Raw genomic sequence first — 27853 nt, 5'->3', positions numbered from 1 at the left:
GTACATAGTCTATTGTTAGAATGGCAAATATATAGGGAACATGGAAGACTCTCACAATCTCCCTCATATGTGTTCAGAATCTAAAATCACTGTATATCATAACTGATAAGATACACAGGAAAAAATTTTTAAGATATATTTTTAATATAAACTTCTATCTTTATTTTTTCACAAAAATCTCAAATAATAGTTGTTTGGGGTGTTTTTACTTATTTTTCTGTAACAAGTACTACCTGGCAACTGTGTCTTGTTATATCGTTGTAATAACCAGACGTAGTTGTGTCAGAGCAATGTTAAGAAGCAGACACATAAAAAAAGAACATATAAAAACTGATCAGATAGAATAAGGAGGAAATGGGCTGTTACTAATGCTGATATGGGAAAAGAAGTCCTACAGTAAAAAACCTAGACAGGACAGTATGCATAATTAAGTAGCTCAAGACTTGGGTGTATGTGATATGGGCCTAGATCCCTAATAACAGTTACTCCAAACTCCTCAGTAAATGTAGTGCTTATTCAAATGCATGGTAGATGGCATGGTTTTCAAACCATGGTCAAATTTCCTGTGAGAAAATTATATGGCTGTAGGCATACATTGATGTAATGATATAACATATTTTTTTTCAGACAATAAGCTCATATAGAAGCAAGAAAACGGGATACACAAAACTGCAAATTAATTGCAAATAGTGATTATGTACAAGACCACCAGATCTTCTCTATTTGTATAAAATAATTCTGCAGATCTCAAATAACGAGAGCAAGGAAACTTGCTAACAATGAAGGTAGCCTTTTTATCCTGAAGTAAAGCAATTTCAAAATACAGGATTGTAGAAGCCATGAAAGGTCACTAAGTTGAACCCATCATGTACCACTACGGCAAAAAATTTCAAAAAAACAGAAAAATAAATAGAGGAGAGAAATAGTAATGATAATTGGATTTCTGTTCTTCACATTGTCACTGCCCGCACTGCTGAGTGTAAAGCACTGGCAGGTTCAAGAAGAGTGGCAGCAGATAAGTTATGGGCTGAGGTCGCTCCCAGGGAAAGGTCATATCCCAGCAGGGCAGAAATGATGGTGCCTCCTCTCAGAGGGAAGGCTGCTGAGTACAGAGAGGGGAATCCTAATTCACACCTCACCCTGAGCAGAACCTAAACATAGCCAACAGTTTTCTCACAGAACCTACCTGGCATCACCACCCTGTGCCTCTCTGTGCCTCTCTGTGGGTTTGTGTGTATGTCAGTGAGTGAGGGAGAAATGGGCTCAAGATATTATGAGACCAGTTTGCTTAACTTCATGAGCCCATCTCTAGTTTGTGTTTCATTGTTCATTTTCCTGTTTAATGTATAAAACTGACTGTCACTAATATCTTTGAAGCACCTGAGGTGCCCAGGAAGGCTACTCGTGAGGAAAAAGTGTCCGTTCCCATTGCCAAAGCACCAGACCTTCCAGCACCCAGAGGTATCTCTTTTCATGGATAACTTAACAAAGAAGACACTTTATCTTCTTCTTTTGAACGTTCTCCTCCCTCTCTTGGCCTGTCCCTGTTTTCAAACAGAGACTCTCAAGACTGTGTATGCCTGGTGAATGGTGCCGTATGTGCGTGTAAGGTGATGATATGGCTGTGTGGTGATGTTCTGTATCTGCATTGCCCTCGATTTTGTTCCTATTTGGCATGTGCTTTCACCAATGTAAAACAAAACACACTAATATCTTTGAAGCGCCTGAGATGCCTGAGGTGCCTGCGGCAGAGGAAGAGGAGGAGGAAGCACCCGAAGAGGTGGCACCAGTTGCTCCAGAAGCTCCTCCAGCTGAAGGTATGCAGTGGTGTTCCGAAAGAGCCCATTCTTCCTTCTATGTTTCCACACTCCTGAGTGCTCTTTGCCCCTCTGTGTTCTATGTGGTGGGGTGAGAGGGGCTTTTGGTTGTGTTGTGTCTCTATGTGCCTCTGCATGCCTGCAGGAGAGAGTGGTGTTTGCCAGCAAGAGCTCTCTCGTAAGTCCATAATTTGGCTCCTTGCTGAGAATGGTCTGCCCAAAGGAAGAATGATTGTCTAGAGAGGGCTCCCTGGTAGTCTGTCAAGGGTTTACTTTCCTGCTTGTGCTTGCCGGTTGGCTGATTTCTGATCTTTAGCACAGTCGAGTAAAGGGGACAAATATTTTTAAAGTGCCTGAGGTGGCCGAGGAGGAAGAGCCAGAAGAGGAGGTGCCAGTGGTCGTTCCCCCAAAGCCTGTGGCAGTGCCCAAGAAACCAGCAGCGGCACCCAAGAAGCCTGAGGCTCCACCAGCTAAAGGTATATCTTCTGGAGGGATTTGCTTTTTACTTTAGTGTATTGATTACTATTTTCACTTCTTATACCTTCTTTTGCATAGTACATGTTTTGTATCCTCTTCCCCTAGCCTGTGCTGTGCCTGTCCTTGCATATGTGACTAACAAACCAGTCAATAGAGGAATGTCACAGTGTCAGAAATATCTAAACTCTTGGATTTTATCGTGTGTTATGCTCTCTTGTATATTTTAACTGTGAATTTAAGAGGAAATAATATCTTTAAAGTGCTCAAGGTGCCCAAGAAAGCTGTCCAGCAAGAAAAACCACCCGTTGCTGTACCCAAAATATCAGAACCATCACCAGCCAAAGGTACATGCCATCACTATTCTTATCATCATTAGAAAGAAACATCATGCTCTTCTGTACTTAAGTCAGGCTCATTTTTCTGGCAATGACCCATTGCAGATAGGGGCTTAAGAAATATGAACCGCCTTGTGGAGTACCTAAAAGATGGCAGGAAAACTAATATCAGTTTCTTGAAAAATATCTGTCGCTTTCTGGACTTTTTTGTAAAGTTTAAGAATTCGCAATTACTGCGTGCTTGGTTGAAAGGGAATAATACGTTGTGGTGAGCAAGAGCCTGCAAATAAGTCAACACTTTAAAGAACATAATGTTGAATCTGTGAATTTTCTAATAGACTGTATTGCTGGATGACAGCAGCAGTATCAGTTCTCTGCCTCTTTAAAAGCAAGTTAATGCCAACATTCATGAGGTGGATTTGCTAGCAAATGTTTGGGTATATCTACTGATGATCCACTGCAGTACTACATGAAAGGGTCATTAATATGACCAAAAAGAAAGGAAAGAATATATGTATTTCTGCAGTCAGTAGAATTGAAAAGCCAGAGGCTGTGGAAGACTGAAAATGAAGAGGAACAAGTGGAAATAGTTGATAGAAATAAGCAGAAAATACAAAGCAAATGATAGCTTTCCTAAAATTGTTACAATGCCCATGTAGTGATGAATGAATGATACATGACTGATACTCAAATGCAGTAGGATCCCATAAATAATTCTCTGATTGGGTGTAGAAAGAAGGCGTGTGTTTTCTATGTTTCTGCCTGACGCAGAAACCAGAAACTAAACACAGAATACCCACCTCCTGCCTGCCATACCTTACACCTTGGTTCTTCCACGTGTTTGAAGCAAAGCATAACTGATGACTGAATGTAAACACAGCACTTTCTCAAAGAAGGCTGCATGCATGTATTATTGATCATCTTATTGTTTCATATACACCTATAGAGCCCACAAAACTAAAGCATACTAATATCTTTGAAGTGCCCAAGGTGCCCAAGAAAGGTGTTGTGGAAGAGCCTATACCTGTAACTGTGCCAAAAAAGCCAGAGCCCGCACCAGTTCCAGGTACCTGTTACCCTGTGCATCAGCCTTAAAGGGATTGTTTCTTACTGTCTTGCACATTATTTGTCATGTCTGTTACCCTGCTCATTTGTGATGGCCTGAAATTTTGACGTTCTGTGCTGTGTACATAGTCTATTGTTAGAATGGCAAATATATAGGGAACATGGAAGACTCTCACAATCTCCCTCATATGTGTTCAGAATCTAAAATCACTGTATATCATAACTGATAAGATACACAGGAAAAAATTTTTAAGATATATTTTTAATATAAACTTCTATCTTTATTTTTTCACAAAAATCTCAAATAATAGTTGTTTGGGGTGTTTTTACTTATTTTTCTGTAACAAGTACTACCTGGCAACTGTGTCTTGTTATATCGTTGTAATAACCAGACGTAGTTGTGTCAGAGCAATGTTAAGAAGCAGACACATAAAAAAAGAACATATAAAAACTGATCAGATAGAATAAGGAGGAAATGGGCTGTTACTAATGCTGATATGGGAAAAGAAGTCCTACAGTAAAAAACCTAGACAGGACAGTATGCATAATTAAGTAGCTCAAGACTTGGGTGTATGTGATATGGGCCTAGATCCCTAATAACAGTTACTCCAAACTCCTCAGTAAATGTAGTGCTTATTCAAATGCATGGTAGATGGCATGGTTTTCAAACCATGGTCAAATTTCCTGTGAGAAAATTATATGGCTGTAGGCATACATTGATGTAATGATATAACATATTTTTTTTCAGACAATAAGCTCATATAGAAGCAAGAAAACGGGATACACAAAACTGCAAATTAATTGCAAATAGTGATTATGTACAAGACCACCAGATCTTCTCTATTTGTATAAAATAATTCTGCAGATCTCAAATAACGAGAGCAAGGAAACTTGCTAACAATGAAGGTAGCCTTTTTATCCTGAAGTAAAGCAATTTCAAAATACAGGATTGTAGAAGCCATGAAAGGTCACTAAGTTGAACCCATCATGTACCACTACGGCAAAAAATTTCAAAAAAACAGAAAAATAAATAGAGGAGAGAAATAGTAATGATAATTGGATTTCTGTTCTTCACATTGTCACTGCCCGCACTGCTGAGTGTAAAGCACTGGCAGGTTCAAGAAGAGTGGCAGCAGATAAGTTATGGGCTGAGGTCGCTCCCAGGGAAAGGTCATATCCCAGCAGGGCAGAAATGATGGTGCCTCCTCTCAGAGGGAAGGCTGCTGAGTACAGAGAGGGGAATCCTAATTCACACCTCACCCTGAGCAGAACCTAAACATAGCCAACAGTTTTCTCACAGAACCTACCTGGCATCACCACCCTGTGCCTCTCTGTGCCTCTCTGTGGGTTTGTGTGTATGTCAGTGAGTGAGGGAGAAATGGGCTCAAGATATTATGAGACCAGTTTGCTTAACTTCATGAGCCCATCTCTAGTTTGTGTTTCATTGTTCATTTTCCTGTTTAATGTATAAAACTGACTGTCACTAATATCTTTGAAGCACCTGAGGTGCCCAGGAAGGCTACTCGTGAGGAAAAAGTGTCCATTCCCATTGCCAAAGCACCAGACCTTCCAGCACCCAGAGGTATCTCTTTTCATGGATAACTTAACAAAGAAGACACTTTATCTTCTTCTTTTGAACGTTCTCCTCCCTCTCTTGGCCTGTCCCTGTTTTCAAACAGAGACTCTCAAGACTGTGTATGCCTGGTGAATGGTGCCGTATGTGCGTGTAAGGTGATGATATGGCTGTGTGGTGATGTTCTGTATCTGCATTGCCCTCGATTTTGTTCCTATTTGGCATGTGCTTTCACCAATGTAAAACAAAACACACTAATATCTTTGAAGCGCCTGAGATGCCTGAGGTGCCTGCGGCAGAGGAAGAGGAGGAGGAAGCACCCGAAGAGGTGGCACCAGTTGCTCCAGAAGCTCCTCCAGCTGAAGGTATGCAGTGGTGTTCCGAAAGAGCCCGTTCTTCCTTCTATGTTTCCACACTCCTGAGTGCTCTTTGCCCCTCTGTGTTCTATGTGGTGGGGTGAGAGGGGCTTTTGGTTGTGTTGTGTCTCTATGTGCCTCTGCATGCCTGCAGGAGAGAGTGGTGTTTGCCAGCAAGAGCTCTCTCGTAAGTCCATAATTTGGCTCCTTGCTGAGAATGGTCTGCCCAAAGGAAGAATGATTGTCTAGAGAGGGCTCCCTGGTAGTCTGTCAAGGGTTTACTTTCCTGCTTGTGCTTGCCGGTTGGCTGATTTCTGATCTTTAGCACAGTCAAGTAAAGGGGACAAATATCTTTAAAGTGCCTGAGGTGGCCGAGGAGGAAGAGCCAGAAGAGGAGGTGCCAGTGGTCGTTCCCCCAAAGCCTGTGGCAGTGCCCAAGAAACCAGCAGCGGCACCCAAGAAAACTGTGTCTGTGCCTGAGAAACCTGAGGTGGCTCTCAAGAAACCTTTGGTTGTGCCCAAGAAACCGGAGCCTGTGACTGTGCCAAAAGTACCAGAGCCTGTTTCTCTCCTTAAAAAACATGCAGTTCCTTCAGTTAAAGGTACATGCATCAGTCACTGAGCCTCATTCTCTCTGTTCTCAGAATATTTTCACTTGTTTCATTGATATATGCAGTGGTTAGGTATATGAGGGAATAATCTGTCAGTTAATATGTTATTCTTTCTTTTTTATGTCTTATAGTTTTTAGTTGTTGTACTTTTAAGTGTTGTATGTATATGTTTACATTATGTTTCACAAAATGATAATTTACTAATATCTTTAAAGCCCCTGAAGTGCCAGAAAGAGCTGTCCCAGAAGAGAAAGTGCCTCTTATAACACCTAAAGAGCAAGAATTTAAAAAGCCAGAACCTCCTCCAACCAAAGGTATACATTGGCAGGAGGCATCTCCTGAGAAGAAACATTTTCTCTTGTCTCTTCTTTGCTTATAACTGAGTCTATAAAATGTGTCATGTGTACATAGACTACCTTGGGAAAGACTGTTTGGAACACAGTCTTTCATGGTTATGGCTGTTGTTACTCACCGTGATTTTCTGTGTTAGGTTTCCTTGTCTTTTTTATGTGTCATATGTACATTTATGTACATGTCTGAAAATGAAATAATGTTTTTTAAAGTGCCTGAGGTGCCCAAGGAACCTGTCCCAGAGGAAAAAGTACCTGTTGCTGTTCCTAAAATACCTGAACCAGTACCAAGTGAAGGTTTGTGCCATCATAGTTATTACTGTAAAGGCAATCTTGTTCTTCCAAACATAAGCCTCAAAATAGATGTCCCTTTTTTCCTATTGTATTGTATGTAAATTTTTCACTTAATATTTTATATTATACCAGTCTTTTTTTCATGTATCTGCTATTATATTTTCATATTTTGAAGTAAAATATCAGTTTAAAATCAAATATTTTCAGGTGATATATAGTCCTACACAGGACATTCCTAACAAAGTGTGTCTCTCTTTAAGATAATAAATTCCCAATAAATTTGAGTCTCTTAAACCCTAGTATTTATATTGCTATTATAATCTTAAATTGAGAGCACTGAAGCTTTTATTTTTTCCAGTTACAATGACTCACCCACAGATTTTATGTTTAGTTTATGTTGTACACATAAAAAAATTATCCTTCACAAAACTCCAATTCATTCTTATATAGAAAGAGAGTAGTTTTTCAAAAACATGCATTAACCGCAAAGTTAACAGATACTGAATTATTACTTATCTAACATGTTTTTGTTGGTGTCAGTTGTGGTAGCTTTCTTTTAAGTGATATGCACACAATTATTCATGTCAAATCTTATCACTGGCAACTTACACAAATTGTCAATGTTCTTTAAAGAATATGAAATCGTAAAGGACATTGAGCCTGAAGAAGAAGAAGAAATTCCAGTTGCAGAAGTAGAAGAACCTTTACCAGTTGAAGGTATACAAAGTACCTACCTAGAGGCCACTGGATACCTTTCTTTCATTTCCTTTCATTTAATTTCATATGCAGTAGTTTTCTTGCTCTGTCATTCTTCAAACATGTACCTGTATGTTGCAGGTCTCTGCACAATTCTTCTTCTGTTCTCATTTCTGCTTTGGAAATTAGTTGTGATTTCTTAATTCTAAGGAGAACATACAGATTCTTTTAAATGTTTTCATTTTGTTTTGTGTCAATAACAGTCTTCCTGTCATGTGGCTTCCCACCTCTGTTCTCATGTTATTAATATGCTTTTTTAAGTCAGCTTGGATGTTTGTACTGTGTGTATGCTACAAAGCAATAGCCTAAGGCTCTTTCATACTCCCATTGAATTCAATGACATTTTTCCACTGACTTCATTGAAAGGGAAAATGACCATCTTTACATGTGCACATTACTCTTCACATAACTGCTTATGGTCATAAATTTATGCTAAAATATACTTAATGTTATTCAAAGTGCCGCCACCTGAAAAGAAGATCCCTGAAAAACGAAAACCACTACCACCACCTACTCCACCAAAAGAGGATATTAAATTGGCAAAAGAACTACTTAAAGGTATAATCATCTGAAGCCACAATTAACAGTGGGAACTCAAATGAGTAATCCTTTTAAGTTGTACTGATGAATCTTGAAAAGCATGCTTTTGAACATACCACTTTGGGTATTTTGGGGGTTGGTTTGGGTTTTATTTCTTTTTTCCTTTCCTTTCCCTTTCCCTTTCCCTTTCCTTTCCTTTTCTTTCCTTTTCTTTTTTTTTTTCTCTTCTCTTCTCTTCTCTTCTCTTCTCTTCTCTTCTCTTCTCTTCTCTTCTCTTCTCTTCTCTTCTCTTCCTCTTCTCTTCTTTCCTTTCCTTTCCTTTTTTCTTTTCTTTTCTCTTTCCTTTTCTTTTCTTTTCCTTTTTTCTTTTTTCTTTTTTCTTTTCTTTCTTTTATTTTTCTTTTTCCTTTCCTTTCCTTTCCTTTCCTTTCCTTTCCTTTCCTTTCCTTTCCTTTCCTTTCCTTTCCTTTCCTTTCCTTTCTTTTCCTTTCCTTTCCTTTCTTTTCCTTTCCTTTTCATTTTTAATTTTCTTTCTTTTCTGTTGCTTTAATGGTGCACCTTACTAATGCTCAATCCTTATGATTTTTTACTAGTGTTATGCCAAGTTAGTTTATATGGGTTCTTTTTCAATAGTTACGGAAAAAGATCAATTTATTAAAAAAAAAACCTTAACCAAGTTAACACATTCTTCTATCTTTAACATAATTCTTCTATCTTTAACACGTTCTTACAAATGAAAAGAATCCCCGGCAATAATTTGCTGGTGTTACTTTTGAATATTGATTTCAGGCCAGCTGTTCTTCCTACATCATCTGACTGCTTCTAAACACTTAATCAGCCAAAATCTTAATTTTGAAGCTCTTGTCTTTCTGTTATGTCAACAATATTAATCCATCTTTCTATTTTTTAGGAAGTTCTCTTTTTTTTTTTTTTTTTTTCTAATCTTATTATGTGTGTTGTAAAATTCAAATAACTTTCTTTAAAGCTCCTGGATCAAGGAAGAAAGTTGTGACTGCAAAACCTGGTGAATCTCCAAAATTGGAACCCCCACCTGCTAAAGGTGCTCAGCAAATATAAGAATCTTACTTAAATTAAGCCTCTCATCATCATAAAGTTGTAGTTCTTGGTATCTACTTCTGTAATTTGCTCAGAACTATCAAAAAGCTGTCTATGTTAGATTATGTTCAAGAGTGGACTCCAGTCTTGGACGTATACGTTCATGTCCACTTTAATCTCCCATCATGCAATACAGTGAGATGCAAGAGACAGAATCACAGAAGCATGAGAGTTTTTACGAGTTTCTGTCACTTTTGTACAGGCTCATTTGGTTGTCTGCTTAGGGAGGAATAAAATCTAATTTACTGTTTAAATATATTTATCATTGTTCAAACATATTTGGTTTATTATTTGTCTAAATTGTAGCTTATTTTTGTGAGAGGACACTCCAAAGATGGAGATGAATAACAAATTGAACAAGCCAGTTTACAAGTACTCCCTTATATTTTTCATATCTACTGGATCTTAAGACAAGCTAAGCAGATAAGCAGTGAACACTTCTTCTTAATGCTGTTCCAAGTTTATAAATTAAACTAACTGGATCCATACAAACATCATAGACAGACAGTTCGGATGAATAGATATGTAACATAAACCTGTAATGAAAGAGGAAATGAAGATAAAAATGTTACTATAACTCTCTTTGAATACATAACCTTTATAGTTTTGTCAAACCATGCTTCTCTTTTGATGATTTGTATGAAAGTTTCCTCTTACACATAAACCTAGAAGACAACTGTATGCAAATAATATAGAATTATATTCTATTATTATAGTATAAAAACTATCAATTTCAATCTGTCAGTTTTACCTTTGCTTTTAATATTCAGAATTGGGCCAGCATTTGATTTGTGTGTTTGGAATGGTTAAGTGTTGCTTAGATCTCATTACTGTTATGAACCCATAATAAAATCTGTAATAATATTCTTTTAAGTGCCTGGACTTGTAAAGAAACCTCGCAAAATAATTCCCGAAGTTACTCCTCCACCAGAAGAAGTTGTTTTGAAAAAAGGTATAGTAACTTGTCTCTGTTTAAAAAATCCCCTAGCATATTAACATTGTTCAGTATATTCCCCTGAGCAACATTGGTTTATGTGTGTGGTGTGCAAAATTAGACAAAGTACTATCTGATGTCTGCTTCTTGGAGCAAGCCTTTATAGTTGCAGGGTTGGAGTGAGGATATCCTGAAAATCTGTCAGATCTAAAGTATCTGTGATGAAAATAGAGCAGAACACTGAAAATGTGGTTCCCTATAAACCTCTCCTGTTCTCCTAATTTCTATAGACTTGACGGTTTTCCACTGTCTTCAGCTTCTGGACCCTTAAATATATTCCACTGACAGAGTAAATATTAAAGTCACATAGGTACCATCTGCATTCTTTTCTATGATTTTCTTAGAAGTATTGCACAGATTGCATAACCCTGTGCTACTATCGGATGTCAGTCTCCTTTCCTGGCAAAGTTTGGTGCCTTCTGAATCACTTCATCCTCAATTATTGCTTAGAAAAGGGATGCACTAATTTGAATTCTCTTAGAAATACTACAGCAAGATGATTCATTCCTGTGTACCTTGCAGCTGAGCTTCAGATTTCAAGCATAATAAAATACGGATATTCACTTTTTCAGGTGGCACTCTCATTAGATATGCAAGATGGATATCTGACAGGTCAAAAAAAAATTGAAATAAGTAAAATGAAAAAGAGACATTATATAAATTCGAGCTCTCCAACTATAACACTTGAAGATTCAGTCTTGCGCTCTCACTGGAGTCCATAATAGTTAATAACTGTAGCTAGTTATTAATGTATAATTCTGTATAGCAAGTCATCATTTAAATATGATAAGAAGTGTGTGATATTATAAGAAATTTTATTCTATCATTGACAGTTAGCATCTTTCTTCCCAGATGGACTTCTCTTAATAAAATTATCTCTTTGCTGTACAGGAGTTTGAATTTTAAAAAGCTTTCAGAATAGTATCTTGAATAGTTAAAAGAATATCTTCCATTTATATCAAATTAAATATTTTACATTCCTGTTTCTTCATAATTACTGATATATTTCAATCTTTTTTTTCTTGCTCACCATCTTATTCTTTTGTTTACCTGTGCTTTAAAAACTGAAATTCATTTTCTTTTAAAGTTCTTCGAAAGGAAAAAGAAGAGGAAGAACCTAAACCAGAAAAAGAACCTAAACCAGAAGTTAAACCAGTACCTGCACCAGTAGAAAAAATTAAGAAACCTGAAGGTACTAATTTACATTCGAATCTATCCAGTAAAGTATAATTAAAAAAAAAAAAAAATCCAATTTTCAAGTAATGTTCACTGCAATTCAGAAATGAAAGTGAGATTTTAAATGATGGCTTGTGCTAATCTAATTATTTAAGTTAAAGCTTCTCTGAAAGCCTAACTAAGCCTGACATCCACATTTGGGTCTGAATTCTGCATTTTGGAATTGCTTTCCTATCTTCACTGTTTATACAAGAGAATTCTACAAATATTTTATAATATTGATGAAACTATAACTACAGCGGAACAGTTAACCCAAACATTCTTTTAGCTAACATTTTACAAGTACTTGTCCTGTTGTCCGTTTAGTATTTCTAATGTATTCAAATCTCACTCTTAAAAGTACGTATTTCTGAATCTTATGAACATCTGAAACTGTTTATGTCTACAAAAATGAAAACTTTTAAATACATTTGAGATAATACATTTGGGGATTCAAGGTGGTTTAATATATCTTACAAAATAAAAATAATATTTTAAAGTCCCAGAGGTTCCTAAGAAGAAAACTGAGATACCTGAAATAAAAAAAGAGGAGAAATATGTGCCCAAACCACCAAAAGGTACAGATGCGTGGTGCTCTTTTTCCTTACTGCAGCAACTAAATTATATTCATTGCTGAATATCATGCTATATTAACCTAATGCATTACTATCAACCAGCCTGCCCATGACTAATGACTTTGCATTCTTCTGGATTTCTTGTTGTCTTTACTTCTTCAGTGCGTGAAAGATTCACTTTATTCCATCATATCTTGCTTTTCAAGAGTTCATCTCGAGTTAATTTCTTGCTTTTTGGCTAAATGAAATGTAGAAAAATAAATTCTGTCTTTGATTAATTCTCTCTGTTGCTTCTAACTTTGACATTCAATGGGATTACAAACAATGTACATTAACCTATTTGTAATTGTTGTTTGAAATGACAGAACCTAAGCAAGCAGCTATTCCACTTCCTGGGTCTGAACCTAAACCTGCAGTGGGTAAGAATTCTTTAGTCATTAATATCATTGAAGCCTTTCTTGTGAATGTAATATTTTCCATTCAGAGACTTCTGGCTAAAAGTACATTCATAGACTCATAGAATACCAGGTTGACAAGATGGCCCACTGCCCTGTCCAGCTGAATCTTAAAAATATTCATACATTTAACAAATGTCTTTAGTATTGCTAAGACTAGAACTTGTATACAATCTGTAGAACATTTTAAAGAACATCTTACTTTAAAAAAATTGTTTATTAAAACAAATATATGAGAACCCTTTTGGGGTTGTTTGTTTTTTTTTTTCCCTACAGCTCTAAAATCTCCAAAACCAGCAGCAGAACCAGCACCAGCTGTTACTACTCCAGTGACAGTCCCAGTGGTTGGAAAGAAAGCAGGTATTTATATTTATTCTATGCTATATATAGGGGTTTTCCCTCTAAGGTACCAAATACCTCCAGGATAAAAAGAATGAAGACCTGTACAATTACATAACTCATTCATTGCAGGAAGATTTGACGTCCTATTCAAAGATCTCCTTATTGCAGACACTGTCACCTAATCTTAAAAGTGTCTCTGATACACCATAGAGATCAGTCTGTGCTCTTGTTCCTGGATGGTGATAATGTGTGCCTTTATTTATTGTCCTACTCTGAAATTTGTGTATTCTGTTGATTCCTTCATGTTTTTTATTTCCTGATATATGTCTTGTGAGCTTTGTCTTGTTTTTTTCTGTATAGAAAACAATTCTAAATTGTTTCTAAACAATTCTTGTGTTTGGTTCTCTGCTCTTAATTTGTTATTGAGTCCGAGGAAAAGGGGCAGGGGTTGCTGAAGAACTAGAGTATTGCTACTTTCATTTGATATGTTTAGGACCCTTTATCATTCCCTGCCAAGAAAGAAGAATTGTGATGAGTCCAGTTCCTCTGAAGCACCCTGAGCTTGAGGTCCGTTGTTACAGAGCTGATGTACATGCTGCTCACACATCATTCAAAGGATCTCAGGTTGCAGTAGAGCTCAGGTCTCGGATACTGGAGAAGCTTAATTATTCATATCTCTTGGCCATTTATTTGGTGATGTAGCCAAACCTGCTACATCTCTAAATGAAGTTAGGCATAACTAACTCATTTTATATAGGTGGCCAGATAGTCATTAGAAAGCTACTTTTAACCTGGATTGGATTGGATTTAAATTGACAAGCTTGCAGGACAATGCTCTATACCATAATAGTGGTTTACTTAGGTCTTCTGTACTGTTTGTGAGTGCCTTTCTTATGTGATTGTGTTGTAAGTTTCTGTTGTGTGGAGAAGAGGTGTTCTACGTTCATTTTATTTCAGGTATAGCTGGAAATTTTGTCTTAAAATATACTGTTCCTGATGCTTATTCTTATGGATTTTAACTCTCTAAATTACCTGTGAAACCTTTGTAGCTGCAGAAAAGCCTGATGCACCATCTGCACTAAAGCATAGAGATAAAATGCCCACAGAAGAAGAAAAGCCTGAGACAATTGTGTTAAAGAAGATTTTGGTTGAGAAACGCTTGCATGTAAAAGAGAGAGTAAGTCCTAAGGAGTCAGTTCTGGAAATTCAGACAGTAGAGCCACGTGAGTTTAAAATCTCACTGGAAACAGCTGATGGAATACTGAAACCAGAAGCAGATAAGCAGGAGAAAGTGGCTCTTAAATATTTTATACTGACTCCTGAAGAAGAAGAGTCAGAAATTACACCTATAGTTTCAAGAAAGACTACCTTTACAGGTGAGAAAACAGAAGTTGCAATAGATAACATTTATGCAAAGGACGAAACACCACTACCCAATGAAGAATTGAAACTGATTTCTGTAGCATCTGAACATATGGAAAGAGATTCTGGAGAAGAAAAAGGGGAGAAAATTAAATTGGTTGTTCACAGGGAATGTGCTATAGAGAAAGTCTCTGACAAGTTTAGCGTTTTGCAGGAAGGAAAGATTCCTGTGCATGAAAAAGAAGAGGAAATCGAGTCAACTTATGTACCTAAACATATGCCTAGAGAGTCACATGAGCCTAGGGACCAGAAAGGACTTCTAGTAAAAGACAGTAATTCAAAAATCAGTTTGCAACCTGAAGAATTTCCCATTCAATATAAAACTTCATTTGTAAAGGATATCACAGAGGCAGGAACAGCTAAAACTCCTCTGCTGATAAGTGAAGAAGAGAGAGGAAGTTTTACCCTGGAAAAATTTGAAGTTCCTCCCGGAGAATCCATGAAGGAGCATGGCATACAAAATAAAACTCAGTGGATGAAGAAATCTGGTACTGTAGTAGCTGAAATGCCTGTAGATAAGATTTTTAATAAAGAAGAAAAGAAAATCGAAGTTATTCAAGCTAATGAGAAAGATGGGAATCTGGACTTCACATCAGCAGAACTACATTACTTAGACCCGTCTGAGGTGACTGAACCAGCAGAGAGAAAAAGTATTGACCGAGAACACCCCACTGAAGATGAGGATATTTCCAAAGGAAAAGCACACACAATCTTCAAACCATCTGTTCTTAAGCCAGAAAGAGTGGAAAGGAAAGCAAGAGACAAATATTCTCCAGAGAAAGAAGTTCATTATGAGAAGAGTTCGGGACCATTGTTGACTGAGAAAGCACTCGTAGGTGATAAAAAAACAGGCAAAAAGATTACACCAGAGAAGAAAGAGAAAACTCTTTTTAGCACCCACTTCAAAAAAGACAAAATTATACAGTCAAATGCCCCTGAAAAGCTGCCTGTGGAAAAAGAAGAATTTGGTACAGTTATTACAGGAGAAGGAAGTGAAGCTTCCATAGGAGAACATGAAAAAGGGGTCAGAGATGAAATATTTGACAGATCTGAGTCAATAAAGAAAATTCAGCCACCAAGGAATCAAGCTGACAAACAGTTTCAAGGAGTTCAAATAATTGAAGATGGACATAAAGAAACTCCAGCTCTCAAAAGGAGTGAATTAAAAATGGAAGAAAAGAAATCTCTGACTATGGAAGAAGTAAAGCTTTCAGGAGAAGAGTTTCCAGTGACAGAAGGTAAATCAGATGCAAAAACATCAGCTAAACATGGCACTGGAATTAAAACATCTGTTACCATGAAAAAGGAGAAGGGAAAGGTTTCAGACAAAATACCATCAAGCAAGGGAATCCCTGCAAGTGGAGAAGTTACTTACTCCTCAAGCATAGGTAAGATAACTTCCAGGAAAGGAGAAGGAGATAAAGAATTCCAGAAATCAGAACCTGCTCACATGAATGAGCAGGCCATTAGACTTTTGAGTGAGAACAGGAATTTGGATGCATCTGGGAAACCACATGAAGTTCTGGATGTTCCTGCAAAGTCTCATGCAAAGCGAGGTGAGGAAGACCTCTGCCAAATTCTTCCACAAAGTGCTTGTTCTATTTGTTTCAGGAGAATATAATTTTCATTTTCCATTGTGATGTTTCTTTAACACTGTTCACATTTCCATCTAGTCCATTAGCTGGCTGTATTGGCATTCAGCCGCTCTTGACATGTTTGTCTTACCTGTCTGTTTATACACCTGTGTGATCAATGTTCATTGTCTTAGTCTTACACTTTTATATGACTGCATAAATCATGTTGTGTATCATTATCTTCTCAGAAAACTCACAAACTCACACGTTTTTTTCTAGTATTCATTTTTCCATCCACTACAATAAAATCTGTCCTGCATTTCATTCATACCATTCTCCCATTAGAAATATCTTTTATATTTCCTTTCACAGAAGATGATAAAAAGCGACATAGCATGGGATTTATTTTCAAAAGTCTGAGATGATTCATCACAAGTTGGGCAAATAACAGAACATCCCTCACTTGTGAAAATAATGCATTGTCCTGAAACATGTATTAAATTTATACAAGTTATATTTTTCTTGTCTTCATTAGTAACTGTGTGTGCTTCTTCTAAAAAAACACCATATAATTTGTACTAGGTACTTAAACTACTTTGGTTGACAGGTGGCTATTGATCAAGAGCCTAAATGTGAGTAAAGTGTCAGAGAATGGCAGAATTTTACAAAGTAATGGGCAGGACAACAGATTGAGGAAGTAGGTGCTCCTAGCCACCTTTCATTCTCCACTGCTGAATATGTCTTTTGCATGTTTCAAGATACTGAACTCATCACTGAGATATAGACAGTGTATGTTGTATAAATACATACATATATTAATATCTGCCTCCCTTTGAATGTGTATATATCTAAAGGAAGAGAAAATCAAATTTGTAAAATAATTTTTGTCTTAATTTTAGTTAATTTTATTTATTGAACTACATTCCTAATAATATTGCTGTTCTACTTCAGAGGCCAAGACACCAAAAGAAGAAACTCCAAAGGGTATCAGCCCAGTCAAAGGTAGGATACTACAATCAATACCTACAAGCAAAAGCAGTAAATTAGGGTTAGTTTATTAATTTCTGAAATCTAATTGCAGCCAAGAAGACACCTTCACCAGCAGATGCAGAAAGAAGGAAACTCAGGCCAGGCAGTGGTGGTGAAAAACCTCCTGAAGAGCCTCCATTCACTTACCAACTCAAGGCTGTACCACTGAAGTTTGTCAAGGAGATGAAAGATATAGTGCTAACAGAAGCTGAGTCTGTTGGGTCTTCTGCAATCTTTGAAGTCCTTATTTCACCATCCACTGCAATTACCAGCTGGATGAAAGATGGAAGTAACATACGAGAGAGTCCAAAGCACAAGTTTATTGCTGATGGCAAAGATAGGAAGCTGCATATTATTGACGTCCAGCTGTCAGATGCTGGTGAATATACTTGTGTATTACGACTGGGCAACAAAGAGAAGACCTCTACAGCCAAACTCATTGTTGAAGGTATTCCCTATTTCAAGTTTATCAATAATTTAAAGGCTAGCTACTCCTTAAGCTAGCCTGATTTAATATGTAAGGCATTTCTGCATCACACCTTCTGTATGTAAATGAGACAAACAAAAATTCTGTGTTTCCCACAGAACTCCCAGTGCGGTTTGTGAAACCTCTTGAAGAAGAAGTCACTGTGGTTAAAGGCCAGCCACTGTACTTGACATGTGAACTTAACAAAGAAAGAAGTGTGGTCTGGAGAAAGGATGGGAAGATCATCAAAGATGTGCCTGGGAAATTTGCTCTGGGCATTATTGGTTTGTCACATACCCTCATGATCACTGATTCAGATGATGCTGATGCTGGCACTTACACTGTTACGGTTGAAGGCACAGAGCTCTCATGCTCATCTTGTGTTAAGGTAGTAGGTAAGCAATCAAAATCCTGTTCTCCTTTCTCATTATAATATTTGGGCTGTTTTAAAGTTAAGAAAGCTTTTCCTCATAGTACAATACAGATGAACAGATAAGATTTTTACAGTTACTAAAAGCTTGTTGTAATACAAAACCTGTAAGGTCTATTTCTCCTATTTATGACCCATGTATTTTTAGTAGAAGTCTGCTAAGCTGTATTTTTTATGTAACTTTTTGTCATGCAGAAGTGATAAGAGACTGGTTAGTAAAACCCATAAGAGACCAGCATGTGAAACCAAAAGGAACAGCTACATTCACCTGTGACATTGTCAAGGATACACCAAACTTTAAATGGTTTAAAGGAGATGAGGAAATCCCTGCTGAACCCACTGACAAGACAGAGGTCTTGAAAGAGGGAAATAAAATTTTCCTGAAAATCAAGAATGCTGGCCCTGCTGATGTTGGGGAATATTCAGTGGAAGTTGAAGGTCGCAGGTACCCAGCTAAACTGACCCTTGGAGGTAAGGATGCTTTTATTTGTATTATATTGAATCAGCTCATAGGCCAATGTTCAAAAACCTCTAAACAATCAAACAAAAAAAGTAACCTAAATTATTATAAAGCTCTATCAAAACTTGACCTAGTTATATATGTGTTCATTTGTGCATTCTAGAACGTGAAGTTGAACTTCTGAAACCATTAGAGGATGTTACCATTTACGAAAAAGAAACAGCAAACTTCGATACAGAAATATCTGAGGATGATATTCCTGGTGAATGGAAGCTGAAAGGAGAAATCCTGAGACCCTCACCTGTAAGCATCCTTACAACAAAATTTATTTAAATTAAACACTGTGAACAGGTTGAGTCTTTATGGTAAGATCCTTGCAGGTCTGCCATTACTACTCAGTCCAGAATGTAGAACAGCTAAGCAGTCTGGTAATTAAAAAAACACCAGTTCTCTAAGTAAGAATTATATTCTATTACAGCTAAATTTTCTCAAAGGATTACAGCACATTATTCAGAAAATAATAAAAATATCCTACACACATTGCTAGGAATTATGCTGACATTCAAAAGAAATGTGCTTCAGGGGTTTTTTATTATTGAGGGAAAGTGTTAACTGCTTGAAAAAGCAATTCCAATCTTTCTAGCTTACTTTTGACATGTCTCTAGAATCCCTTTATTAAAACCACCTAGCAGTAAGTCTTTAGCATTGTATTTACAGATTGTATTTTATTCTATCTTCAGACATGTGAAATCAAAGCTGAAGGAGGAAAACGCTTCCTAACCTTGCACAAAGTGAAGTTAGAGCAAGCTGGTGAAGTCCTTTACCAGGCACTTAATGCAGTTACTACAGCTATCCTGACTGTGAAAGGTATGATGCACCATGGAATATGGTACCAACTTAAACAGTTCACATTGAGCACATTACAAGCTATATATTCTGCTTTGCTTCCAGAAATTGAACTGGACTTTGCTGTGCCCCTAAAAGATGTTACTGTCCCTGAGAGGCGACAAGCAAGGTTTGAATGTGTCCTTACCAGAGAAGCCAATGTTATATGGTCTAAGGGCACTGATATACTCAAGATTGGAGAAAAATTTGACATTATTGCAGATGGAAAAAAGCATATTCTTGTAATCAATGATTCTCAGTTTGATGATGAGGGAGAATACACTGCTGAAGTTGATGGCAAGAAGAGCACAGCAAGACTGTTTGTGGAAGGCAAGTGTCTTCTTTAACGAAAGAAAAAAAAATGAATTAAGAATGTATCTTTTAGAACCACATTGGCCTTTTCCTGATGGTATTTATGTGTCTACAGGTGTGAGGCTGAAGTTCATCTCACCTCTACAGGATCAAACAGTGAAAGAAGGGGAAACAGCTCACTTTCAGTTTGAGCTTTCTCATGAAGACATGCCAGTGAAATGGTACAAAAATGACAAGAGACTCCACACAAGCAGAACAGTTTTCATGACTTCAGAAGGCAAAGTTCATAAACTAGAACTTAGAGAAGTAACACTTGATGATATCTCCGAAATAAAGGCCGTAGTCAAGGACTTGAACACACAAGCAAACCTGAAAGTCTTAGGTGATTACATAAATAATTTTAAATATGTTATATAATATGAATAAAAAACTTATAAGTAGACAGTGACAAAATATTGATGTTCTAGTAAATTTATATTACTAATTTACCACTTCATATCCACTATGCCTTTTGTAGAGGCTGATCCATATTTCACTGTGAAATTACAAGACTACAGTGCTGTGGAGAAAGATGATATTACTCTGGAGTGTGAACTTAGCAAAGATGTGCCAGTAAAATGGTACAAAGATGGTGAAGAACTAGTAGCTTCCAACAGAATTTCCATGAAAACGGATGGCTTGCGCCGTATCCTGAAGATCAAGAAAGTTGCAGAGAGTGATAAGGGTGTTTATGAGTGTGACTGTGGAACCGACAAGACAACTGCTAATGTCAGCGTTGAGTGTAAGTTATCATACCTTGCCTCAGGGAAAGTACTGAAACCTTTGTAAAACAGTATAGACAGACACATTCTAGAGTACACCACCAAAAATTGTACCTTTAGAAAACATGATGTTATGATGAATAGCTGAAATATCTAGATTTACAATTATTAAGAGTATTTATGAGAGGCAAAATATCTTAAGATATATAAACGGCTGTTGTGAAGACAGTGATGATCAATTATTCTCTATGTCCATTTACAGTCAGGAAAACAAAAGCAGTTAGTTTAATTCACTGTAACAGATATCCACGCTAATTATGAGGAAAAATATTCTTACAAAAAATAACTAAACTTTCAGATATATCTTGTGGTTTAAACCCAACCGAAACCAGGACAACACATTATAGAAGGAGGTTGTAGACTGCCCAAACTTGCATCTTTTTAAAAAGAGGTTAGACAAATGTTTATCAGTGATAGCATTTGAATGCTCTAAAGAAGGGATAGGAAGAGAGTTTAGATCCTTTCCAGTATTACCTTTCTATGACACAGAATGAGTGAGTAAACAGATGTGAACTTCTGGTGTTTCTTTTTCATTTTAGCTCGCTTAATCAAAGTGGAGCACCCACTTTATGGAGTGGAAGTATTTGTTGGTGAAACAGCACGTTTTGAAATTGAAATTTCTGAGCCTGATGTCCATCCTATATGGAAGCTAAAGGATGAAACACTAACACCTTCACCTGTAAGGCTTCTCTTTATTTTCAGACCACAGTTTACACCAGAAAAAAAAAAAAAAAAAAAGCAGCAGCTTCTGAATGGTTACTTAGAGTAGTCTAAGAATATTCTAATATGTGTGTATGGCAATGTTTCTTTACCACCAGGACTGTGAAATCATTGAAGATGGGAAGAAGCATACTCTTGTCCTTCATAACTGCAAACTTGATATGACTGGAGAAGTGTCTTTCCAAGCTGCTAACGTTAAAAGTGCTGCTAATCTGAAAGTAAAAGGTACAGTCTGCACTTTGCCAATATTTGCACACATATCTTAGGGCATTAGAACAAATCTAGCAGCATAAAGGTCTATATAAACCTAGCTCTGAGCTGAAAGTGTTCTTCTTTGATTTCAGAATTGCCTCTCATCTTTATCACTCCACTAAGTGATGTGAAGGTCTTTGAGAAAGATGAAGCCAAGTTTGAATGCGAGACATCCAGAGAACCTAAGACTTTCCACTGGTTGAAAGGAACAGAAGAGATCACTTCAGATGAAAGATACGAAATTATTTCAGATGGAACAAAGCACGCTCTGATTATTAAATCTGCTGCCTTTGAGGATGAAGCTAAATACATGTTTGAAGCTGAGGATAAGAGAACAAGTGCCAAGCTAATTATTGAAGGTTTGCCTGACTTTGCCTTTCTAGGAAAGATTTGCACCATACTCCTTGGATAGTTTTTATTTATAACATTATTGTGAATTAAATGTTTTGTTGTTATAGGTATCCGCCTGAAATTCATTACTCCTCTCAAGGATGTAACAAAAAAGGAGCGAGAAACTGCAGTGTTCACTGTGGAACTCTCCCATGAAAATATCACTGTTGTCTGGTTCAAGAATGACCAGCGATTACATACCAGCAAAGTGGTTTCAATGACAGATGACGGCAAATTCCATTCACTCACAATCAAAGATCTTACTATTGATGATACTTCTCAGATTAGAGTGGAAGCTATGGACAAATCATCAGAAGCTAAACTCACTGTTCTTGGTAAGCATGCCCCACAGAATTTACATGTTGTATATTATCAGAAGATTCTTACTAATGAAAAATGGTGATCAGAAAATCTTAGGGCTGGTTTTGTTTTGGTGTGTGGGGTTTTTTTGTTTGTCTTTTTGTTTGTTTGTTTGTGGGAATTCTTTTTGTTGTTGTTATTTATTTGGCTTAATCTACATTTTAATTTTTGACAGTTTTACAATTTGTTTGTCTTCGGGTCTCCATTTCCCCATTCAGAAAGAATAAATAAAATAACTTTAAAATTTCATACAACTGTTGCAAAATTACCTGTTAGATATATAAACATTGCTCTGAAACTCCTAAAGCATGAAAGCAGTGTTTTCAGTAGTATTAGTGATACACTGAATTGTTTCTTAGGCATTTGTTGTTTACTCTTTTTGCAACAGAACTGTGCAATATTTGTAACAACTGTATTTAATCCTCCTTGCGGGGACTAAACAAGAAATGTATTTTATGGTAAGAATTAATTGTCTTTTCTGACAGACTAAAGCTTCAGACTGAAACATCTTAATCTTTGCTTGCAGAGGGAGACCCTTACTTCACTGGGAAGTTGCAGGATTACACTGCTGTAGAGAAAGATGAAGTAATCTTACAATGTGAAATCAGCAAAGCAGATGCTCCAGTGAAATGGATGAAGGATGGCAAACCAATTACTCCATCAAAGAATGTTGTTATTAAGGCTGATGGTAAAAAACGAATCCTTATCCTCAAGAAAGCGTTGAAGAAAGACATTGGACAGTACACTTGTGACTGTGGTACTGATCAAACTTCTGCGAAACTCAATATTGAAGGTACAGCTATTTTACTGGGCTGCTCTGCAGAAAAGATCTTTTGTGGTCTGTTGGAGACTGAGGGAATCAATCACTTTTTTTTCTTTTTTTTTCCCTCCAGACCGGGATATTGAGATTATACGTCCACTATACAGTGTGGAGGTGATTGAGACAGAGACTGCTCGTTTTGATATTGAAATCTCTGAGGAAGGTGTCCATGGCAATTGGAGGTTAAAAGGAGAACCCCTGACTGAATCAGCTGTAAGCAAATATTTCAGGATGTTTCTTACGTGTGTCTCAAAAATTTGTGGGGAGGAAGTGTGATTATCTTCATTTACTTTTGGTTTTTGAGCTATGGTTGGTTTAAATAGACATAGATCACATTTTCAAACTCTTTTCCATTAGTATGATGGCAAAAATTGATTTAAAAGTGTATAAGGCTTAATCAGATACTCTTAATTCTTTGCTGGAGGGATCTGAAAAGTTAAAAAACAATGCAATCATGACTGGCAATAATTTTGCAACTCTTTAATGTAACAGTAAGTTACATTGTGAGTAAATCACGAAGATCAGAAGTTCCATGAAAATCAATGTCTGGATAAAAGAACAAGACCCTTCTCAAGTAAAGGTCACAGTGCAGTCTTGGAAACTTCTAGTTCCCTTAGGCTTCTGACTATTCTACACATGGATATATTGGCAAGTTAATCAGCACATATCATTAACCAACACAAGTGTGTTTCCTCTGGCCCTTTCTTTCTACACAGAAGCAGACTGTATTAGGAAGGGACTTTGAAAGGAAAGGCATATGAATGAAAGTTCGTAAGATATATCGCAAGTGGCAGTGGGCCTAAGTGTTGTGAATGGAGGAGGAGATAACATATGCATGGTAGGAAAAGTAAGGGCTCTTGTGGTGTGACACACAAAAAAAAGATACTGAAAAATTATTTTCACTTCTCTTGTTGCAGGAATGTGAAATCAAGGAGGAAGGCAAAAAGCACTTCCTTACACTGTACAATGTGCGCTTAGATCAAGCTGGTGGAGTAGATTTCCAAGCAGCAAATGCCAAATCTGGTGCTCACCTCCGAGTGAAACGTAAGTGTCTTTCAAACTGAAATTAATTAATCTAGTGAAAACAAAGTACTTGTTGCCTCTTGGAATTGGTGGACAAATCTCAATAATTCATTGAATCGACAGCAGTTCTTTCCAGAATAACAACTTCAGGATTAATTATTCAATCCACCTTATTTTTTTAGTTAAGGAATTTCTTGTATTTTTTTTAATCTTGTACATAGTTTATTCATACAGGGGAAGTAAAAATAAGGAGATGGCCTTGAAGACTGCTATTATTACAGAATCAAAGTTTTACAGGCAAAGGCTTTGCTGCATATAAGTATGTTTACCTGAAAGGATGGGATCACAGTGATATCTAGGGATAAGGTTAAGAGTTTGATGGGCAGGGACAGGCTACACAGTTGAAGACCACTTGTTTCACACTCCAATCCTAGCCCTCGCTATTTTGGAAAACACATGCCTTATCTACTAAGAGGCATGCAAGGCTTGGCAGGGAGACAGATGCACAGCAGCTTTCCTGCTGACCTTGTTCAATTTAAAGAAACACGCTCTGCAAATAGGAAATTTTAGGTGACCAGCCCTCCCCCTAAAAACTCCTGGTGGCCTCTTCTATTTAGGGAATTTAAAGAGTGGCATTGCGATGTCTGTCTCTCTTGAGGGAAGCCACCATGGAGATTAGTACATAAGGGCAGCAGCTCTCTCTTGGGTAGAAGAGACTAATCTGAAAATGATGTCTTCTTACCAAGCTCGAGTAATTGGCTTGCTGAGACCCCTCAAGGATGTAACAGTGACAGCTGGGGAATCAGCAACCTTCGACTGCGAACTCTCTTATGAGGGAATTCCAGTAGAGTGGTTCCTGAAAGGAAAGAAACTGGAGCCCGGTGAAAAGGTAAAGAAACTCAACTTTCTTTTTCCTCATGTTTCCTCCTTCTTCCTCTCTTTCAACTCTCTTTCCCTTCTTTATTTCTCATTTAATCTCTTAATCAGAAGTATTAAGGCACAGCTGTTGTGTATATACATACAGTAGTGCTGTTGTGGCAAATAGTAAATTCTCACTAAATCAGATACAGCATTTTTTTTTTCTCCAGAAATTACAGTGTTCTGGAATACCACAAGCATTTATTGTACAAAGGGAAAAAAAGGTTCCAAAATATCAATCCTTACAATGCCGATTTTGTGCCTGATTCTGTCAGGATTACTGAATTATTTTTGTCCAGGTAAATTGTAGTTACACTGAGAGGATTTTGAAAGTTACTATCAGGAAATGTTTTTTTTTTCTCCTGAATTCTGAGTTGCAGTCCAGTCCTGCATATAAGGGGATTAAGAGGAGTCAAATTCCATTTCAGGCATTTGTTCTGGCTCTCCAGATAACTTTCTGGGCAGATTTGCTTGTCAAGCACTTCTCACTAGCTAATTTTAACCCTTCATCAAGTGCTGGCTCTTAGCTCTGAGATCTGAGCAGCCTGGAATGCAGTCAGTTTAAAGATAATAGTAGGAGAAATACATAAAGAAAGACATTAAAAACCATGAAACATAAATGTATATAACTGGTTTTAAGACTTCTTTTTCACATACTAGGCCAAGAGAAATAATACAAATTGGAAACCTCAGTCAAAGCAACCTTTCAAGGCATTACATGACCTAGCAGAGTTTCAGAACCTGCAATAATGCTGCTAATGATATTTTTGTACAGATTTATTTTTTTTTCCTGTTAAATACAGTTTTTAGCGTATTATTTTCAGGTTTTACTAGATCTTCCCAAGCTTCACCAAATTTACCTAAATGAAAAATATTTCATTAAAAAAATAGAACATAGAAATAGGAAAAGAAAAATTGATCATGCTGATAGGCAACCCTATTGCAGTATTTAAGGGCAGGTAAAATTGAAACTCAGCAGATGACATGTAATAAGTCAAAGTAATTGCTTCTGAGTCTAAACATAAATAAAACATAAGTAATAAAATAGTGAATAAAAACATAGCTATGATCAGTGCTATGGCTTGACAGTTATTACTGCCTAGCAAGAAAAATATTATATGTTACATATTCTGTATGATGGAACATTATTTTCTGCTTACCTGTCTGAGCTATCATTTTAATAACATGAAAAAATAATAATCCAGATTTCATTCAGTTTACACATACAGTCAAAACTGTCACTTGACTTCACTTGAAATTTTATCAAGAAGAAATCCAGAGTAAACCATATTTTTACTTAACGTACCACTTTCCGCTCATTTAATATAGCCTCTTGAAACACTTCTGCTACAGTTGTCAAGAATCAATTTAATTGTATAAGTTTTTAATTTCAGCTGGTTTTAATTCAAACCATTATTTTACCTCTGTGGCTGGCATTTGGCTGTAACCTTTATTGAAGTGACTTTTGTTTATCTTTACTATCTATCTTGGTCAAATACGTATCTGGCTTCATCTCAATCTCTTTTGAATAAGCCTTCACTAGAGCTAGGTTTCAGGAACACAATAAGGAAGGACAGCCACTTAGTTCCTTCCTTTCCCCTGAAGCAAAAGAGACTGCCTTCTCAATCTTTTTCGCTTGTTCCTTAGCAGAAGCTCATTTTTCCCCTTTATTTTTCTAAACCAGCATCTACTATGTGATCATGTATATCTCTGAAAATAAATAAATAGAATTCTTCAAGAGCTATGTTAAAATTTATGGGATGAATGAGTGGCAACCCTCTTCATGGTTGCAATGCAGTATGTCCTTGCAGCCTCCAAGTCTACTCCTAGAGAAAAGGGATGTTTGTGTAGGAGAAGTCCAGTTCAAACTCAAATTTGCAAAGTAGTTTCAGCAATAGGTCAACACAGAAAAGTTTTGGGGGTTTATTTTTATGCAGAAATTTCTACCAAAATTTAATAATAGAAAGTCAATTTGGTATTTACAAAAGAGTGTATAAGGGGGGTTCCAAACTACTTTAGGTGTAGCTAGGAGTAACATGAACTTTTTCCCATAAATATACTTATTAGTACTTGTTCATAAAAACAAGATCTCAAGTCACCCTCATTCTGAACTTTTATAGTAGACTCAGGTTTTCCAATACAAGGACACAAATAAATTAAAACATGGGGAAAATTAAAATTGCAATTTCTTGTAAGTGCAAAGACAAAACAGAAATGATTCTCAAAATCCTCAAAGCATTTGTGTCTTGACATATATATAGTATATACAAAAGGAAATTACCAAAATTTCATATAAAATTAAACCAAACTCCACAGATAACAATAGCAATACTATTTCATTAAATGTTTATTAAATATTTCTTGTAGATACTTACAAAAGGTTTTTTTATGTACTTTATAAGGTTGTGACACGTGCTGAAGGGAGAGTTCACACACTTATTCTAAGAGATGTCAAGTTAACAGATGCAGGAGAGGTATCACTGACAGCAAAAGATTTCAGAACTCAAGCAAACCTGTTTGTGAAAGGTAAGTCAGTCATTTTCATTATATCATAGTAATTGTTAATGGTCCATTCACAATTCATCCTGGAATAAGATGCTAATATAAACCATATATCAAATTAGTAAGACCATACATACAGTATTTGACTGATAGATAATTCTCCTGATTAAAAAACACACTTAAAATGTTTATGCTTCATGGAAGAGCTGAGGAAAGGGGGAAATACTGGAAATGTGTCAGACCCGGCAGATGAATCAGTTCCTTAGGATTTCCAGGGCTTTATTGCAGACTTGAACAGTCAATTGGCCTCAAGATGGCCTGCAAAAACTGGCCTTTATGGCTCCCCATGCATTTTTCTGTTCTTTGGAGTATCCAGAAACATGTGAGAGCACAACTATATCATCAGTCAACTGACATATCATCTGTATACCCACTTCCACAGCTTGCAAGCTATGTATGGCTAAGAAGTCAAGAACTCCACACACTTCTAACTGATATAGTAATTCAAGGAAATTACTCCTTAAGTTTGGAGTATAACTTCAGAGTCACTGAGATCACATGGCTATGGTTCAGTTAAAGAAACTAAGTTGCAAGGCTT

General features: G+C 36.8%; 1 protein-coding gene across 1 annotated transcript in view; it reads left to right on the top strand.

Annotated features, from left to right (window-relative positions):
• The window catches only part of TTN (titin), a gene marked incomplete at its 5' end in the record, with an annotated part of 249006 nt that overhangs the window by 128028 nt on the left and 93125 nt on the right, over positions 1 to 27853 (top strand). Inside the window, 25 exons of the mRNA XM_080620353.1 lie at positions 2168 to 2293; positions 8094 to 8192; positions 9160 to 9234; positions 10165 to 10242; positions 11372 to 11476; positions 12000 to 12077; positions 12806 to 12889; positions 16819 to 16869; positions 16949 to 17344; positions 17482 to 17757; positions 17988 to 18263; positions 18416 to 18555; positions 18993 to 19119; positions 19204 to 19467; positions 19565 to 19831; positions 19967 to 20230; positions 20810 to 20949; positions 21089 to 21215; positions 21335 to 21601; positions 21701 to 21967; positions 22519 to 22785; positions 22886 to 23025; positions 23730 to 23856; positions 24582 to 24724; positions 27156 to 27279. Coding sequence (XP_080476479.1) covers positions 2168 to 2293; positions 8094 to 8192; positions 9160 to 9234; positions 10165 to 10242; positions 11372 to 11476; positions 12000 to 12077; positions 12806 to 12889; positions 16819 to 16869; positions 16949 to 17344; positions 17482 to 17757; positions 17988 to 18263; positions 18416 to 18555; positions 18993 to 19119; positions 19204 to 19467; positions 19565 to 19831; positions 19967 to 20230; positions 20810 to 20949; positions 21089 to 21215; positions 21335 to 21601; positions 21701 to 21967; positions 22519 to 22785; positions 22886 to 23025; positions 23730 to 23856; positions 24582 to 24724; positions 27156 to 27279 — 4308 coding nt within the window. The remainder of the gene's footprint in view (positions 1 to 2167; positions 2294 to 8093; positions 8193 to 9159; positions 9235 to 10164; positions 10243 to 11371; positions 11477 to 11999; positions 12078 to 12805; positions 12890 to 16818; positions 16870 to 16948; positions 17345 to 17481; positions 17758 to 17987; positions 18264 to 18415; positions 18556 to 18992; positions 19120 to 19203; positions 19468 to 19564; positions 19832 to 19966; positions 20231 to 20809; positions 20950 to 21088; positions 21216 to 21334; positions 21602 to 21700; positions 21968 to 22518; positions 22786 to 22885; positions 23026 to 23729; positions 23857 to 24581; positions 24725 to 27155; positions 27280 to 27853) is intronic.

The sequence above is a fragment of the Psittacula echo genome (assembly GCF_963264785.1).
Source record: "Psittacula echo genome assembly, chromosome: 6".
NCBI classification, from domain to species: domain Eukaryota; kingdom Metazoa; phylum Chordata; class Aves; order Psittaciformes; family Psittacidae; genus Psittacula; species Psittacula echo.
The sequence above is the reverse complement of the archived record's forward strand: the minus strand, read 5'-3'. Positions and strand labels throughout refer to the sequence as shown.